This window comes from Pseudopipra pipra, chromosome 21 (genome assembly GCF_036250125.1).
Source record: "Pseudopipra pipra isolate bDixPip1 chromosome 21, bDixPip1.hap1, whole genome shotgun sequence".
Classification (NCBI taxonomy): Eukaryota; Metazoa; Chordata; class Aves; order Passeriformes; family Pipridae; genus Pseudopipra; species Pseudopipra pipra.
In genome coordinates, this window is record NC_087569.1 from 8,700,923 (window position 1) to 8,719,145 (window position 18,223).

Below are 18,223 nucleotides of genomic sequence, written 5' to 3' on the forward strand. Positions count from 1 at the left end.
CAGAGATCCCTTCCCACATAAACCGTTCTACGATCTCTGAGGGGCTGAGTGGGGAAAATGCACCCCTCCTGTTTGGAATACATCTCTGAGGGGCTGGGTGGGGAAATCACATCCCTCCGCCTGCGAGGAGGGAGCAGCGGCGGCGAGGTGGGAAATCGAAGCGTGTAACTGAGAACTGCCCACACCATTTGCCAAGTGGGGGTTTTTTTGACAGCGACGATCCGGGCGCTGGGCGTGGAAAAAACACATCCCTCCACCTGCCCAGCGGGAGGGCACCGCCGGGGACGGCGAGACGGGGAAATTAAAGCGCGTTAATCTAATTTAAACAAGAATTGCCCGCGGCGCTTGGCGAAGTGGTTTCTGATAAGAGCCGCCGGCGGCTGAGGGGAGCGCTCCCGCCTCACGGCCCGGCGCGCACCGCGCCTGCGCTCTCCGCTGTCCCCGCTGCGCGGGCGCAGAGGCTCCGCTCCCTCAGCGGCTCCCGCTCCCTCAGAGCCTGCGGGTCCCGCAGCGGCGCCGGGCGGCGACCGGGACACGGACGGGGGCAACCGACCGGAGCCGCAGGATGTCGGCCACGCTCTACGTGCTCTCCACGCTGGGCGGATACGTCCTCACCTCCGCGCTCCTCCTCAAGTGCCCGGGGCTGCTCCACCGGCCCAAGCGGCAGCGCTTTCGCTGCCGGCACATCTCGCACCGCGGCGGTGAGTGAGGGGGATGGAGGGCGAGGGGAGGGAACCCTTCCAGCCCTGCGCCGCTCCTCAGGGCTCCGCGGCCCCCGGGCGGTGCTCCCCACATTCCCGGGATGCTGCTCTCTCCCTCCCCGGCCCCTGTGCCCGTGGCTCGCAGCGGGGCTCCCTTTAAACCTTCCTCCCGCAGCCTAATTTTAGGTGCCACCTGCTGACCAGCGCTTCGTCTCAGCGCCGAATTAACCTCCGAAGTCAAACGGCGCCGGCCGAAATCAGCTTTGTTTCGCTTTGTTCCCTTCTCGAACGTGTATATTTTTAATTCTAACGAGTCTGTATTCTGCTCTTTCTCTCCCTAACGAGAGACACCTCTGGCTGTGCCTTGGATGAGGTGCAAAAGATCAATTTTCTTTCCTCCGACCTCCTGTTTGCTTTGCTCTCTGCTTTTCAGGAGAAACACGATTTGCTGTGACTCTGTTCTTGCCCCCCTTGGCGTTGCAGGCAGTGACTGTTTCAGTGCCCTGGTAAAACCGATCCAGGTTGAGAGTCTTGTCCCCTCCTTGTGCCAAGGCCTTGAGGGTTGGCTCGCTGCTTCTGTCTACAATAGCTAAGTCGGGTTTTTAAAGTTTCTTCCACCTTTTCCGAAGCACTGGGAGGAAAAAAAAAAATACGGCGAGTTTTGTTTTCCTGTTCTGCGAAAATCAGTTCTGTGCTTTTCTCTGCTGCCTCATTCAATCTCTGGAAATAGTCAGTTTTCTAGTAATTTTTTTTTTTTTATGTTCTGTGGGAGGTAGGCTGAGTTTAAACAGTTTTCAGTACCATATCCTGAGCCAGTTTATGCAGGGGTTGATCACAGTTCTAGACAATGGTCCTTAACTAATGCTCTGCCTGGAATCATTACAATCCAAAAACTAGAGTTGATCTTTATAGTTTTTATTACTGGCATTTATTTCCTTTTGTTTATACAGCAGTTTAAGTTTCTTTATAGTCTTCAAATACAGCATAAAATGCACCTTTTGGTGTGGAATACATACATAGAGGGGCTGTTTGTTTCTTGGTAGGTATGTGCTTTCCTTCAAGCAACAAAGTTCTTAATTTCAAGTGTTACCTGTTTGTGTGATTTGCAAGCGGTAAAAAACTTGCAGGCGACTTTGTGGGGACTTGGAATGATCTCCTTAATCCTCTCTTCTCACTTCCTTGCAAGGCCCTTAGTTAAGATACACAGCCCTAAGCCTCCAATGCAACTGTTTGGGCCACTTGCTCTAAGCTCCATTAGAACAACAGGAAAGCCTTACTTAAGGGGGGATTATTCCTTAGGCACTCAGAGGCAAAGTCCACGGTCTGTGGGCTGTTCTGTGTCCACATGTATCCTTTGAAATCCACCCGAGGCAGGAGCACAGCCCTGAACATCTCAGCAGCTCTTGGCCCAGGCTGAAGATCACCTGCTCTTTACTCTCTGGGGTGTTTACCCTGTAATATAAATTCCTGTGGGACTTAAGTTCTCCTCAGGCTCTAGTCATGCTGTAGCTTTAGAAGCAGTGTCAGGTTTCCCATTGCATTACTCCAATTAACTTGGGAGATCAAGATAACACTCAACTTGTTCGGCTTTTTCCTCTCTGAGATGAAACCTTGCACGTGAAGTATTTTAAGTCTGAGGGGTTTGATTTCACTCACTTCTTTGTGCAAGTGTTTTCTTATTTCCTAGCTCATCAGTGGAATCGTCCCTCAATTATTTCTTTACTTCTGCATCATTTTAAAATCGGTCATTTCTGAGAACGATAATTAAATCTTGATATTCTGTGTTGGAGTCCTCTGTCAGTGCCAGCAGCCCTGGGTTGAAGGGTCTTTGAGGCAGGGTAGGATTGTGATTTTTACACAGAATGGTTGAGGTTGGAAGGGACCTCTGGAGATGATCTTGTCTGACCAGAGCAGGTGGACCAGGACCTGGTCCAGTTAGGATTTGAGTACATCCAGGGGTGGAGGCTCCACAACCTCTCTGGGCAACCTCTTCCAGAGTTTGATCACCCTTGCAATAAAAAGGGGAGTTTTCTTATGTTTATAAACTGGAATTCCTGTATTTTAAGTTGTTCCCATTCCTCTTGTCCTTTCCCTGGGCACCACCAAGAGGAGTTTGGCTCAGTTGTCTTTACTCCCTCCCATCCGGTATTTAGACATCAGAGGATCCTTCCTGGCCTCTGTTTTCCAAACAGAGCAAAACAATTCCACCCCCTTCAGCCTCTCATTGTACAAAAGAATCATCCCTTAATTCTCACAGCCCTTCTCTGGATTTTTTTCCAGTAGATCCATGGGTGCCTTGCACTTTGGAGCCCAGAACTGGACACATCCCTCCAGGTGTGTGAGCAGAGGGGAACAATCACCTCCCTTGACCTGCTGGCTCCTGTGGGGGAAAACCCCAAAAACCTCTGAGAGTCATCTCCTTGAGCCAGTGCAGAGTGCTGACTCCCTCTTTGGCCATGGTGGTGCTTTCAGAGTGGGAATGTGCCAGTGGCTGTTCCCATTCTGGCTCACGGGCTGCTGGGGAAGGTCGGTTCCTCACTGGGAATGTGACTGCACGGGGATCTGGAGGTGCAACTGAGGAAGTGTCAGAAGCCCTTTGGTGAGCCCAGGATAGAAGGTGATTTAGTCCATCAGATCCCTGGGTTGTGGAGTTCCTCCTGCTGGGTGTGGTTTGTGAAAGCCACTTTGCTGATCTAGAATTCCTGTTCCAGCTGATGTCTCAACTTTGTTCCTCATTTCCCCTCAGTGACCCAAGTCAGGCCTTTGAGTCACCAGACCTACCTCCCTCACATGTGACTTGTTGCATCAGTCACTTCAGGTTTTATTTTTGGAAAACTTCTGCCCAGGAATGTTAGGATATTATTCTTTTGTTCACAAACTGAAGACTGACTCGGGTTTTTTCCCTCCCTCTCGTAGAATTCAGGATGTAGGGGCTGTATTACCACAGTTGATAAGTTATCTAAACACCTCTATTATTATTGCAGTTAATTGGTAACTAAGCATCCAGCAGGGCTTTCCCATCTTTGGGGCAATCAGCACATGGATACCATGAGGTTTTTATGTTCTTCTCTATCCCAGAACAATTCCTAATTCTGCAATCAAATTGCACAAAATATTGGTGAATGTCTAACCACAGAAGCTGTTGTGGATTTACCATATTGTCTTATGTTAAACCCTGCAGATTTTGCCTTTATGTTCTGAGTTAAAATCTTTCATTTCATAAACCTCCCAATGGGAGCTCACCTGAGAACAACAATTTTTAAATTGCTGGTTGTGCGTTGCTTTCATTGAGTAACTGAACACAGGCTTGGGTAAGGATGTCCTGGTGGGGTCTTGTTAATAGGCAAGGCCTTAATTGGAGCTTTTGTAATTGCTGTTTACAAAGTCTGTCATTCATTACTGTCAAAGAGCAGTTAAAATTTGCATAGATATCCTCATCAGCACGTGCATCCTCCGGAGGTTTTGGTTTTCAGTCTATGATACTGCCAATTTTCTGAGGAAGGGAGAAGGCACAACCTTTTCCAGTCCCTAATCAGGCTGATTGATAAGGATTTCTAGGCAGAGAATGATGGCTCAGGGTTTGCAGAGTTTACTCCTGCCTGAGAGAGAACTTTATTTGTCTGTCCTTTCATTTATTAACAGCTGATGTGTTTCAGATTCCTCCTGTGGGAATCTCCCTTTGCCAGCAGCAGAAACCTTCATTGACAGATTTGTGCTGTTTGGGGAATATCCTTGCACTGAAAAAAAAGAGGTTGCCACCTCTTTGAGCATCAGCTGGGTTATACATTAAGGGAGTATCAGCTTTAGAGTGGCTTGGGTGCTTTTTTTGTAGTTTTTTTCCTCTTGTTACTCCTCCTATCAGCTCTCAAATAGACTTTTTGTGGAGCACATTGTCCCAGCCAAATACAGTGGCTTTGAGGAAGAACCTCTGGTAAAACAAGCACTTTGTTTTGTATTTTCAAAGTGTCACACAAATCCAAACTAAGTTATCTTTTTTTTTCTTTCTGTTTTTAATTGTTTTACCTTGACAAGGTCCTGTCTCTCCAGCAGGTTGGTGGCAACGGGGGTTTCTGACTCGAGCTTCATACTCATTCCTCCAAATATTGCCTTAAAATATATACATGTTTAAAATCCATTTGTTTTTAAAATTTATTTTCAGTGGGGTGGAGGGGAGGAAAAGGATTTTATACATGTTTTATTTCTGTTATTTCTGTAGGTGCTGGAGAGAACCTGGAGAACACAATGGCAGCCTTTCACCAGTGAGTACAAAAGGAAGCTATAATCCTGAATTAGGTGTTCTCAGTGTCTTTAGTGAGTGAAGCAATCAAGGAAGGTGGGACTTCCATCAGCTCTTTGGGGTGCAGTGTCCTATTTCTGAGAGCCATCTCTCCTCTGGATGACTCCTGTGGATTGCCAAATATCCATTTAAACCAGGAGGAGCTGGGATACCACAAATTAGGATCTATACACAAGAACAAATGGAAATAGAACCCCTGGGGCCTGATCTCCTGTGCTAGCTCATAAAACAGGAAACAATGCTGCTTCTGTGTTTAATGGTGATTACTCCTGTTAGTTTATTTATCATTATAAAGCTCAAAATGTCATGTTTTTTCCCCTGCATACACTTCAGTCACGCAACGTGTGAAAGCCTCTTACCCAGGGGTTTAAAATGGGGTTGGTACCAGAAAGCCTTTTAAGCCTCCAGCATTTAAGCAGTGAATTCTAATAAGGTTCTCAAAGGCATTTGAAAAAGGAGCATATCTCAAACTCCAGCTGCTAATGAGAAGGGACAAAATTATGTGGGCTTCTCTTTGTTGTCTTTGGGGTTTTATAATTTGCTTTGTGCTAAGTGGCCTCATCAGTTTGCTGTTTCCCTGCAGCCTGAGGAGTGCCAGCTCTCCCAACCAAAGAAAAGAAAGTGCTGCACTATTTTTCTATCTCCATGGAAGCCCAGCATAGTTTTGTGTGGTTTTCTTTTTTTCCTGCTGGCCTGCCTTTCTTCAAGCCTGCTACCAGCCTTTCTGGGAAGTGCTTCTTCTTTTTTTTTAACCATTTCTTAATTTTCATTTAATATCACACTGGTTCTTTACATGAAGGGCTCTTGCAAGGGAAGTTACACTTGAATTACTTTTATTTCATTCCCAGAAATAAGCTGTAGTGCTTGGAGCAAGGATTGTGCTAGGAGTCTGTGTGATAATACAGGCTTTTATCTGACTCTCTTCTGATCACTGTAATTATTTTATAGCTGTAGTGTAACAAATGCTTTGAGGTCCAGTTTTTGAACTCATCACAGGTGCCAATAGCAAGGTTCAGTTGAGTAACAGAGCCAGACAAGCAGTCAGAGCAATTACCTTGTGTTAGGCAGTAGAAATTCTGGCTCCCTCTGTGAAGGGGCAAAACCTTTGTCCTTCCCATCTGCTCATTCCCATCTCCACAAGTAAAAGGAATGGGGTAGAAAATCACTGATCTGGATGGTGGAAAGTTATCCTGATTGGCTCAGAGGGCTGGTGGGACCTGATGAATTTATAATCCATCGGATTTTCCATGAATACAGACAGGGTGTGGCTGCAGGAGCTGCTCCTGCAGGTTTGGACAAGCAGGAATCTTTGGCTATTGCTGTAGCTGAACCCAGAAGAGAATGTGTGTCTGCAGCCCTTGGTTTTGCCTTAATGACAGTCATCTAAGTACTGACAAGAGCTTTATTTATGCTATTTGCACTTTAGCAGTGATTAGAGATTATCTAATACCGTTGCATGATAATGAAGGCATTATTTTAGTAGTCTAGAAACAAAGTGTATGGGGGGAGGAGGCCTCATTGGCAATTTCCAGTTCTATATTAGCTTAGTTTACAAATATCCTGGAAATCAAATAAAAGCTTCTTGTACCAGAGACACTGTATTTATGGTTTTGCATGATAAAATGCCTGATAGATTTTTTTATTTTTGGGGGGGAGGGGGGGACTGTAATCATGTTATACTGCATTTAAATGAGTCTGTGCTGGTTTTAGATTTTAAAATAACTAATTTCAAGCAAGAGCACTCTCATCCTAATTTGCAAATGTGAGCCTCCTTCACAACTGGAGTCCTGGAGCAGCTGGATCTGACTCCACATGAGGTTCTGAACGTGGAGCCTTCTCTGGAGCAGTGTGGATTTGACATGTTATTACAGAGCTGCAGAACAAACTGATTTCCAGCTGGAAAAGCTCAGCACTTCAGGAAGCTGATTTAGCAGCGAGGGCCTGGCAAATCCCCAGATTTGTTAACAAGGAAAGTTGTTGTTCTCCTCTTTCCCACCAGCCCTGCCTTTCTCAAGCCCTAATATTTCTAATAAATTTTGCTGGTTAAATGATAATATGTGGTACTAGATGGGAACATCTTCTCCCAGTTTGGCATATCTCCTGCAGCAGATTTGGAGATGCTTTTCCTCAGGAGGAAAAAAAAAAAAAATCCCCCAGAACAGCCTGTGACTCTTCCATATGTAACAGGATTTTGTTCCTCTCCTGATTCTTAATTAGCAGCACTGGAAAACAATTCACAAATTGGTTTTAATTTGACAACCTTCCTCTTGATCGTTATCCCAGCTGGACCAGAAATTGTGTTAAACACTTAAGGGGGTATGTTCTGATTTTTTTTTTTGTTTGGTTGGTTGGTTTTTATTGCATTTGTGAATGTTTAAGGCCTGTGAGACAATAAATCCCATAAGGAAAAGGCTGTCACTGAGGTCACAGAGCTTTGGGTCCCACGTGGGCACAGCTCAGAGGGGCTGCAGGTTTGCCCATGGGTGGATAAAAAGGACAGCCCAGGGTTTGGAAGGAAGTGTTCAGACTTTTATCTGTCTGCTGGAATGGCACCTCCTGAGGATCTTTTCTAATTAAATGAGCCATTCCCTTCTCATTGCAGTAAAGCTTAGTTTTTCTGTTCTAGTGTGAGCTTTCTTGTGCTTATTTTTCTTCAGTGTTATTGCCACTACCCTGCTTGCTTTACTCCTCCTGTGAGCCAAGCTACTGTGGAGTGGATTTGGGATTGGATTAGAACTTCTCAAAGCAGTGGATTGGAACAGGAATAGCTGTTTTTATTTAAAAATATGACCGGATGTTTTAGTGGTTCATTTCTCTTTAAATTTAAATTAAAACTTTTTCTTTAAAATTATAATTTTTTAAGGTTGTTTTGCTACCCAAAAAAACCAAGAGCCTGAAAGGCCTACAGCTAATTTCCTGATACATTAATCAGGAATGGACAGAAATCAAGTTTAAAAAAAAAAAAAAAAATGCTTTCACATCCCTGTCATTTGTTATTTCTGTTACCACAAATTTGATTACTTTCTTAAACAACAGCTCACTTCCTCCAGTGGTAAATGTGCTGCCACTGATGAACATCACACTCCAAATTCTGAAAGAATACTTTAGGAGTAGGTTTCTCAATCCTGAGGCTGCAATCCACAGCTTCCACAGGCTGATTCCTATGGAAGATGGAGCCAAAGCTCCCGTGGTCAAATCCCATCTTTGATTCATTATTTATTATTTATTCCTGCATCAGCTTCCCACTGCAGCAGAGTTGTTTGCAGCAAGCTTGTGAGGATCCATTGCATCCTAAAGCATCTGAAGTGCTTCCAGTGGGATCAGTTTATGGAATGACATGTTGGATGTGGACGTGGACAGAGCACACCTGTGTTTTCTTGCAGTGCTGTGAACTTAGGAACAGACATGCTGGAGCTGGATTGTCACCTGACTAAGGATGAGCAAGTGGTTGTGTCCCATGATGAGAACCTGAAGAGATCCACAGGAGTGGATGTCAACATCTCTGACCTCAAATACTCTGTGAGTTGAGCAGAAAACGTGGTGGGAGATGCTTAAAAATGAGTTTGTAGAGAGGCAGGGGTGGGCAGGAGGGCTCTCTGTGTGTGTGTGTGTGTGTGTGTGTTTGTGTGTGTGTCTGGTCCCCAAAACCAAAGGACAGGATTCACCTTGTCTTACCAAAACCAACTCAAAGTTCACCAAACTGCCTGTGCAGTCAGAGGCTCAAACCTGGCCCATTCCAGAGGGGGATGAGCCCCTCTGGTGGGATGAAAGGCTCCCTGGAGCTGGGCCTGTTCTGATGGCAGAGCGAGGTAACTCAACAAGCTGCTCCTGGTGTGACCAGAGTTTTACTGGGAAAACTGGTAGATGGATCCCATTTGTAAAAGTTCTGTCTTACAGAACTTTCCATCTGATATCTAAGTGGAATTCTCAGAATTTTCAGGAAGGCATCTGGAAATGTTTTGCCTTATTCAGCTGCAGGTAACACAAATCTAAGAAGGTAAATAATTCAAGTAATACCGAATGTGCTGCTACTAAATCACTTCTTTGGTGAGAAGATACTAAAAAAAGTATTATTTTTGCCTTTAGAGATAAATGGCTTATGAATTATAGGGTTTTTTTGGTCTTTTTGGAGAAGGTCATGGTTACATCCCTGCATTTGAATTACTGTTCCATTTCCCTTTATTTTTAAGGAACTTCCACGGTATCTCTGCAAGTTGGATGTCACATTTCAGAAAGGTGAGTTTATCTCTTGCTGGTTCAATTTACAGTAACTAATTTTCCATTTTATAGTATGGCACAGTTTCCTATTTTGTAGTATAAAAGTGTTTTTTTCTTCTATCAGCATCTTGGTAGGTTTTAAAACTAAAGTACAATCCCAGCTTTAGAAACCAGCACAGTAGTTACTGGAGGTAAGACTTTAAGCTCAGAAGGAAATTTTGTTCTCATTTGGTGTTTTTTTCATATTAATCTGGTTGCATTTGGTGTGTGGTAACTGAGGCTGTGTTGGCTATTTCAGGATTTTAGCATTGCCTCCACTCCTACTGTTGCTAAATAACGTCTGAATTTCATGAAGTTAAAACCTAAATATGCAATGTGCTCAGGGCATTTTCATTATGAGCTTGTCATAATTTCAGTTGAATAAAGTCATTTTTTTGTTGTTTAAAAATGTGATAACCCCAGGAACTTCATACTTTTTAAAGTTTTAATGTAAGGAGTGCTGTGACATCTCAGCTTTTATTAAAAGTGGCCTGAGCAGTGACAAGGCTGTTGTTTCCCCAGAGTGTCAGTGTGAGGGGGAGGACAACCGGATCCCCCTCCTGGAGGAGGTGTTTGAGGCATTCCCAACAACCCCTGTCAACATTGACATCAAGATGAACAACAATGTGCTGATCAAAAAGGTACCTGAAAAACCTGAGAGGGAATGAAACACAACCACAGGCTCAGCTGGGCTGGGAAAGAGCTCTGGGATCACTGAGTCCAACCTCTGGGGATGCTGACATTCCAAAAGAAGAGTTTCTTGGAGTTGGTGGCAGCAGATGCTCTTTATTTTTTAAATTCTTGAGGGGTTTTTGTAGGTATTGATGGTTTTCTTTTCTGTTCTCCTGAACTCCTGTTTACTTCCAACCAAAGAATCACAACCATCCTAAGGTGGGAGAGAGACCAGAGCTCTCTTTCTTGTCATGATTTGCATGGTTGAAACATAGCAAGCAGAGCAGATTTCTATTTTTATAAATATATGGATATAATTATTTATAAATATATGGATATAAATATATTTTATCTCTATATGGATATAAATTATATTTTTATCTCTATATGGATATAAATATATTTTATCTCTATATGGATATAAATATATTTTATCTCTATATGGATATAAATATATTTTATCGATATATGGGTAAAAATATATTTTATCTCTATATGGATATAAATATATTTTATCTCTATATGGATATAAATATATTTTATCTATATATGGATATAGATTTATTTTATCTCTATATGGATATAAATTATATTTTTATCTATATATGGTTATAAATTATATTTTTTCTATATATGGATATAGATATATTTTATGTATATATGGATACAGATTTATTTTATCTATAAATGGATATAAATTATATTTTTATCTATATATGGGTATAGATTTATTTTATCTCTATATGGATATAAATATTTTATCTATATATGGATATAAATATATTTTATCTCTATATGGATATAAATATATTTTATCTCTATATGGATATAAATATATTTTATCTATATATGGATATAGATACATTTTATCTATATATGGATATAGATTTATTTTATCTATACATGGATATTAATTATATTTTTATCTCTATATGAATATAAATATATTTTTCTATATATGGATATAAATATATTTTATCTCTATATGGATAGAAATTATATTTTTATCTATATATGGATATAAATATATTTTATCACTATATGGTTATAAATATATTTTATCTATATGTGGATATAAATATATTTTATCTATATGTGGATATAAATATATTTTATCTATATGTGGATATAAATATATTTTATCTATATGTGGATATAAATATATTTTATCTATATATGGGTATAAATTACATTTTTATAAATTCTCTGACACTCATTTGCCTCTGGGCCCCTACTTTCCATGCCCCCTGTGCAGTTGTGCTCTCTGTGCCGCAGGTTTCCGAGCTGGTCACTCAGTACAAGCGGGAGCACCTCACGGTCTGGGGCAACGTCAACTATGAGATCGTGGCCAAGTGCTTCAAGGAGGTGAGGATGAGCCCAGCTGAGCTTTGGGCTTGCCTTAATCATGTTTTATTCTTGTTTTATGTAATAAAGGGCATTACAGGTTTATGCCAGGCATCCTTAGAGCCTGTTTTGCACCTCATTCATCTGATAAAAGGCAGTTTTTCTAAGGATTGCTTGTTGTCTGTTTCTTTTCATGAAAATAATGCACGTGGCCACCAGTTGACAGAGTTGCATCAGTATAATCTGTTGTGCAGATGTAATTCTATTCCTTCTTGTGCTGAGGAATTTAAAATTGTGCTTATTCCAGGGGATTTCAAGTTGCCAGAAAGAGAAATCCAAGTTTGGTGGCAGGAATATGTATAGAGTTTCATAGATAAAGAGTTGGCAGCTGAATCTTTAGGTGCAACTAATTAAAATTTTAACCATGCACTGATGATGTTCTGTTGTCTTGCTGGGATCATAAATGGCTTTTTAGTTCCTGAGCTGTTGTATTTGCAGTTCTGTGGTTGCAAAGAAAGATTTGTATGCTTTGAAAAACACTTTATAATTTAAATCCCTCTAGGTTTGTTTTTTTTTTCCCATTTCAAATTGAAGCCTAAAATATTAAACATGCATTGATAAGTAAATTTATTTGCAGCAGCCTGGACAATCTACCAAGATAACTGAGAATCTTTCTTTCCTGGTTCCTGCAGAACTCTGACATTGCCACCATCTTCTGTGCCCAGCGTGTCCTCCTGCTCCTTGGCCTCTTCTACACTGGCCTGCTGCCCTTCATTCCCTTCAGGGAGGAATTCTTTGAAATTCCAATGCCTTCCATCATCCTCAAGTGAGTCCCAGTCCCAGTGGAACCCAATTCCAAGTCACTGTCTCAGTCAGTGAAATTACTGCTCTAATTGGAGCAAGGGCAAGATTAATTCTGCCTGTTCCTCTTGCAGGAACATCTCAAATCATATTTTAATCTGAGCTCTGATAATTTTATTTCTTCTTCCTCAACAGGCTGAAAGAACCACAGAAGATGTCAAGAAGCCAGAAATTCATTATCTGGTTGGCTGACACGTAAGATTTTCATCTGATTAAATTTTTATTTGTAGTTTGCCTTTATATTAACAGTTGATTTAAGCAACTAAGCCTAGGTGTTGCTGTAACTGTGTGTTATATTTTTAAAGGTTTTTCCAGCTTTTTGTCAGGATAAATCATATTCAAATCTTATACAGGTGTCCTGTATGCTTTTATTTTTCATACTCTGGAGCAGTGCAGTAACAGTGGGCATTATTCCAGTCGAGCCTATTTAACTTCTGGTTTGAAGTGTGTTCAGCTGATTAACATGCAATTAAATGCAGATTTCATGGATGTGACTGCTCCATAACGTTGTCAGGGTTGCCTTACAAGGAACACTTTGCATTTTAAGGATATCAGTGCTTCAGAGGGATCTTAGTCACGGGCTCTGAGGCTGCAGGGAGTGTCTCCTGGCTCTTGCTTCTGCCTCTGACATGTGTGAGTTTAATTTCTCAAGTGGCCACTGGAATTTTTCATGGCTTTTGGTGGGAAGGATAAAATCTCTTCCAAAAGCAAGAGGGTTGATTCATCACATGTGGTACCAGGGGTGAAGGATTTGTCTGCTGGATCTGAGCTCCAGCAGGTTGATAAAATAACCAGAGCTAATGCAGATTTCTGGGTGTCAGCATTAACCAGGCTGGAGCTGCCTGAACAGGAAGTTTTTCTGTAATGAGCTTTCTGTTCGCTTTCTTGTGGAAATATTTACAGAGCACCAACAGACATTGGAAATTTGATGTGTGTTTGAAGTTCTCTCTCTTTTCCACAGGTTGCTAATGAGGAAAGCACTGTTTGACCACCTCACAGCTCGGGGCATTCAGGTACAGTGGGGCAAAGCTAAAGAAATGTGCTTTTAACCCAGTGAGAACTGATTAATTGGGGGTTCCTGTTCTCCCCAACATGTTCTGTTCTCTTGCTGGGATGATAAATGGCTTTTTAGTTCCTGTTGTGTTTGCAGTTCTGTGGTTGCAAAGAAAGATTGGTATGCTTGGAAAAAGGCTTTTTAATTTAAATCCTTCTAAGTTTGGTTGGTTTGTTGTTTTTTTTTTTCCCCCATTTCAAATTGAAGCCTAAAAATCTGTTTATATACCTGTTGTGGAGTTTTCACAGAATATTATTTGACTTTTAGAAAGACCTAAAGTCTTGGTGAAATGGAATTGGAGCCACCACTAAAAAATGTCTCTCTTGGAAGGGCATGTTTGTGTGCAGGTCTTTGGCATCATAAGGGAATAATTTATCATTTTAAATGTATGTGGCATCATCTGTCTCACATGAAACAACTGAGGTCAAAAGTCACCTTTAAAAAAAAAAAACAACTTAGTATTTCCTGTAATAATTTGTTCTTCTATCCCATCTTAGGTGTACATTTGGGTACTGAATGAAGAACAAGAATACAAGAGAGCATTTGACCTTGGAGCAACTGGAGTGATGACAGACTATCCCACAAAACTGAAGGAGTTTTTACATAATTATCCAGCATAAAAGAAGAAAACTGAGGAAGTTCTTGCAGAATAGATTGTGAGCCAAGGATTTTCTTCATTAAAAAAAAAAAAAAATTGGGGGCAGCATCCACAGATCATTTTGCTGGAAAGATGTAATTGGATGATCTGTTTACCTTGTTGTCAAGTCACTACCTAATGTAAAGGTTGTCTATTTATTTTACAACTGTAACCACATAGTTTACATCTGTAAATAGAGCTCATTTAGCAATGGCACACTTCACAAATTGTGATGACTAGGAAGAGAGTTGGGTACCTGGAGATAATGAGCATTGTTTTACCTGTCACAAGTGTTCCTACGCAGGTGTCAAGACACGTCAGTTATTCCAGTTGTATCCTAGTGAGCAGAAACTGGAGAATTTCTGGAAGTGTAACCTGTGTGTTTGCATTTCTTGTGTTGCTTTTAGTGTTCAGGTAACTTGTAGAGCAAAAGAAAAAAAAAAAACAAACAGGCACAGGAGAAATAGCAAAGCAGACCCTGTGTGTGGCCGGGTGGTTTAAGTGCAGTCAGTAAAAGTGGTCACTTTTTAGCCAAAATGAACTCAGTCAGGATGGATTTACTCTGTTATTCTCCCTGGCTGGAATGCTGGGTTTGAGTTGCAGCTGGTTTTAGACCCTTTGTGATGTGGTGGTAATACTGTGACTTGTTGGTCAAGGTCCAAATACAGTATTTGAGCCAGGATCTAGGTTTGACACTGAGTTCCAGCTCAAGGCTCCAGGTTTGCCCCTGGTCTGAGCTGACCTTGGCATGGCAGTGTGTGGCTTTCCAGAAAGGCAGATTGCACTCACCCAAGATTACACTCACTTTGAAACAGCCTTTTCACAAAGGAACACAATGTCCTGCAAGTCTTTTGCACATTTTGATGAACAGGAAATTGTTTTTAGGGTGAGGGACCAAAGAAGACTTAAGTTTGGTCAGGAGTTCCTATCAGATGAATTCACCCAAAGCAGGTTTTTATCTATAAAGGGAGAAAGTGTCAGTCTGGTATGTGTGTAAATTTTAATCTTTGCTCTCCACAGAAGTCCACTCAATAGCCATAAAGTTCACATGCATGGACATGGAAATAACTTCCCTGGCAAAAGCCAGGAAACCCCAGGGATTGTGGAATGGGATCAGGCAGGAGGGTGTTTCTGGAACACCCTCACATGCTGCCCTGTCCTCGGGAGCAGGTGGTATCCATGTGCCAGGCAGATTTGAGCCTGCAGTGCCCCTGTGCTTTGGTGTGCCCATGTCAGTGCTTGAGGGGGCAGAAGGAGTTTAATTCCTGTGGCTTAACTGTACCAATGCCATGTATAAAGCTCAGTCATCTCATCAGCAGAGACTATCACTAAACACTAGTTTTTATTCCAGCAGTGTCTGTTCCCTTCACATGAAAATGATGGATTTCAATAATAAACACAGTGGCCAGATGCAGGAGTGTGTTCATTGCAAGGTACACTCACTGCTAGGAGGACTTGGAAAGTCATTTTTCCCTTGGTAGCTCAGATATGGCAGGGCAAGAACCCTCCCAGATTTGTCATCCTGGAGCATCTTTGCTGTGTCAGATGTCTGTGAGGAGGCTGCTGGAAAGCCAAATCCATCTGCATGGACAGTGCTTTGTTTCTGCATTACAGCTCCTTTCTGAGGGATATTTCTGTTGGATGAAATGGAAGAAACTACTGAATTTGGGATTGAAGTGATTTTACTGATGGTGGCAAATGAGTTAATGGTGTCCTTTTCAATGTCTGCCTGGTTAAGGTGACTGCAGATTCCATTTCCTCCTGATTTAATCACCCTTGTTGCTTATTGAATGGAAGAGAGGAAAAAGTATCTTCTTAAACTGTTCAGGGGGAAAAAGGATGAAATTATTTTTTGTGTACTAAGCTTTTTTGTTTCCCTTTCAGATCAGTTCTGTCTGGTCAGATAAGTTCTAACAATGAGTCAAGTCATAGCTCTGCCTCCTTTCTAGAAGTCACAGAATAGTTATAGAATAGGCTCCATATGCAGCTCAGTAAGTAAATTAAAAATTCCACCTTTCTGTCTTAATCTGGGTTAATACCAGTTTGGAGCCCCAGGCAGTTTTTATGCAGTGTGGTTTCCTTAAGCTCAGTTTTATTGCTATTGAATTTCCAACACATGCACCTCAATTAAAGATAATTCTGGTTTTAGAGGTTGCTACCAAATAGCACTTACACATCAAAACCTTTTTTTTTTTTTAGGCTAGGAAGAACTAAGTTTTAAAATACCATTTTTAATCTCTCAAGGGACACGTGATGACTTGGTTTGTCTCTCAAGTTCCCCCCATCACTGACTAAATAAACTATTTTGCATTATTCTTTATTGAATGGCAAAACACAGATGTAGTTTTTTAATTTTAGTATTTTTCCTCTCTAGCAGCAGTGTTGGAAATTTCTGCCTTCAAAGATGCTCAACACATTTTTCAGCCATTAGACCCAACCAATGTTCCCACATCTGCTGTAGCTCTTGACTGTGCTGTTTATACATGACCTTGGATAAATCTACTGCTCAATATCTGGAATTCAAGTGAGGCAAGTTACATGGGAGGGAAGGGATTCAGTGCTGGAAAAGCTGCTGAATTTATCCATTCACCTGTTTGGGCTTTAGCACAAGACTAAACTTTGGTCTCTTGAGACAGATGATGGTTCATGGATGATCTGAGCACAGGGCTCAGGCCATGATAACTGTCTGTGACAAAACAACATGGGTTTGAGGCAACTGTTGAATGTTTGCTGTATCAAATAATTGTTTTAAATATTCCAGAACTCGCTGTGTGATTTTTTTTTTTTGTTTTTTTTTTTTTTAACCCACTGGTGCAGAAAAGCTTTTGTTGGGAACTTGCACAACTGTCCAGGAGGATGTTCAGTTGATCTCTCTCTTCGAGGGGAGATTCTTTTCAGGTACTTTTAACTCTTAAGTATTGTTTTAACACTTACTGTGTTCTCAACCCTGCTGCAGAATATTTGATGTATGAAGGATGATGTGTGTATTTCATGCACTTTTAATTTGCAGGAAGCCTCTGTAGCTCCAAAGCCAGGAAGGGTTTTCTCTTTCTGTGTAAAGTAAGATCGACGCTTTTGAAATGTGACACATGGAAACGTCTTTGCTCATAAAAGATCTAAAACTTAAACACTAATTGTGACTTCTTTGCCTAAGAGCCTCATTTCTGTGATGGTGACTTTATATTTGCAGTGTAGTAAACGTTGAGCTTTTGATGGTGGTCCTGTGTTAAATGTGCTGTTTGGTGTTTACCCAGTTTGCTGATGAATGGCCTGGGTTTGGTGCACATTTGTAACATTACAGGTCAGGTTTTGAAAGCACTGACAAAATCACCTTGTGCAGCCTGGTTCTAGACATCAGACTCATTAGTTTAATTACAGAGTGTAGCAGTTCCCAGCTGTGGATGATGTCACATCCTATTTATTATGTAAATCACACCTGAATTGAATGGGGGAGTGAAAATGCTGAGGAACTGCAGGTTGAAATGAGAGCCTTCACTGCAAAGGGGCTGTGCCTGCTTTTTTCACTTGATTAATAATCATATTCATCTATTTTGTCTCTGAAACAGTGAAGAGCTGATAATTTACACTTTAAATTGTTTTACTGTGGCCTTTAAATTACCCTTTAAATTATTCCTTTCTGTGATGTCCGAAGGACACTTTTTCTGTCTCCCCCACAATGTCTTCCACCTGCTCCCTTTTCTAGGAGATTTATGGTAAGATTGGGGATGATCAATGAAAAATCAATGGATTATTGAGTATAAACAGCCTCTGGGAGTCGACAGCTTGATTTGGGGACAGCAAAGGAGCTGTTTTGAGTTTGTATTAACAGGAATTCCACTTGCAGAATTTTCTGTACACTATGTTGTCCTGTCTGATGATGAGCAGGTTAACATTCCCTCTAGTCCTGGAGATAAATTTCCAGCTTTCCTACTGGATTTTCATTAAATAACATTAAAGATTAGGTTTTAAGGTCAAGTGTAGTTGTAAAGCCTTGAGGGGTTCCTGTTAGGTGAAGTGGAGGTTTGTATGCAATGGTGTTCAGTAACTTTTAAAGGATTTGGGCAGGGTGATGAGAGGGTTCCCCAGGTTGCTCTGGATGGTATTTTATTTTTTTATTACATATTCTAAGTGGTTAATAAACCAGAAGATGGAATTGGGAAGCATTAACGAGTAGTTACAGTTTTTGAAGATGGAAAGTGTTTGCCTGCAGTCGCTTCAGGTTGAGTAACCTGTCATAAAGCAAACAGATGATTCAGGAGATTTTCAGAATCCAAGAAATTTGGATTTCTTACCCAAAGCAAGAAGACTCGAAGTGCAGGTATTTCAAAGAATATTCAGAATATAATTTTCTCCACTGATGAGCAAGAGAGGACGGATAAAACCCCTGGAGAACGGATGAA

The 18,223-nt window shown here is 41.4% G+C and overlaps 1 protein-coding gene across 1 annotated transcript; it reads left to right on the forward strand.

Moving 5' to 3' along the window:
• The first annotated feature begins 350 nt into the window (after window positions 1-350).
• GDPD1 (glycerophosphodiester phosphodiesterase domain containing 1) lies at window positions 351-17,041 on the forward strand. Its single transcript, XM_064677997.1, has 10 exons — window positions 351-701; window positions 4,918-4,960; window positions 8,382-8,517; window positions 9,189-9,234; window positions 9,778-9,896; window positions 11,203-11,292; window positions 11,964-12,097; window positions 12,268-12,327; window positions 13,094-13,145; window positions 13,684-17,041. Exons 1-10 carry the CDS (start codon window positions 566-568, stop codon window positions 13,804-13,806), a joined length of 939 nt encoding a protein of 312 aa, XP_064534067.1. The 5' UTR covers window positions 351-565; the 3' UTR covers window positions 13,807-17,041.
• The last annotated feature ends 1,182 nt before the right edge of the window (window positions 17,042-18,223 follow it).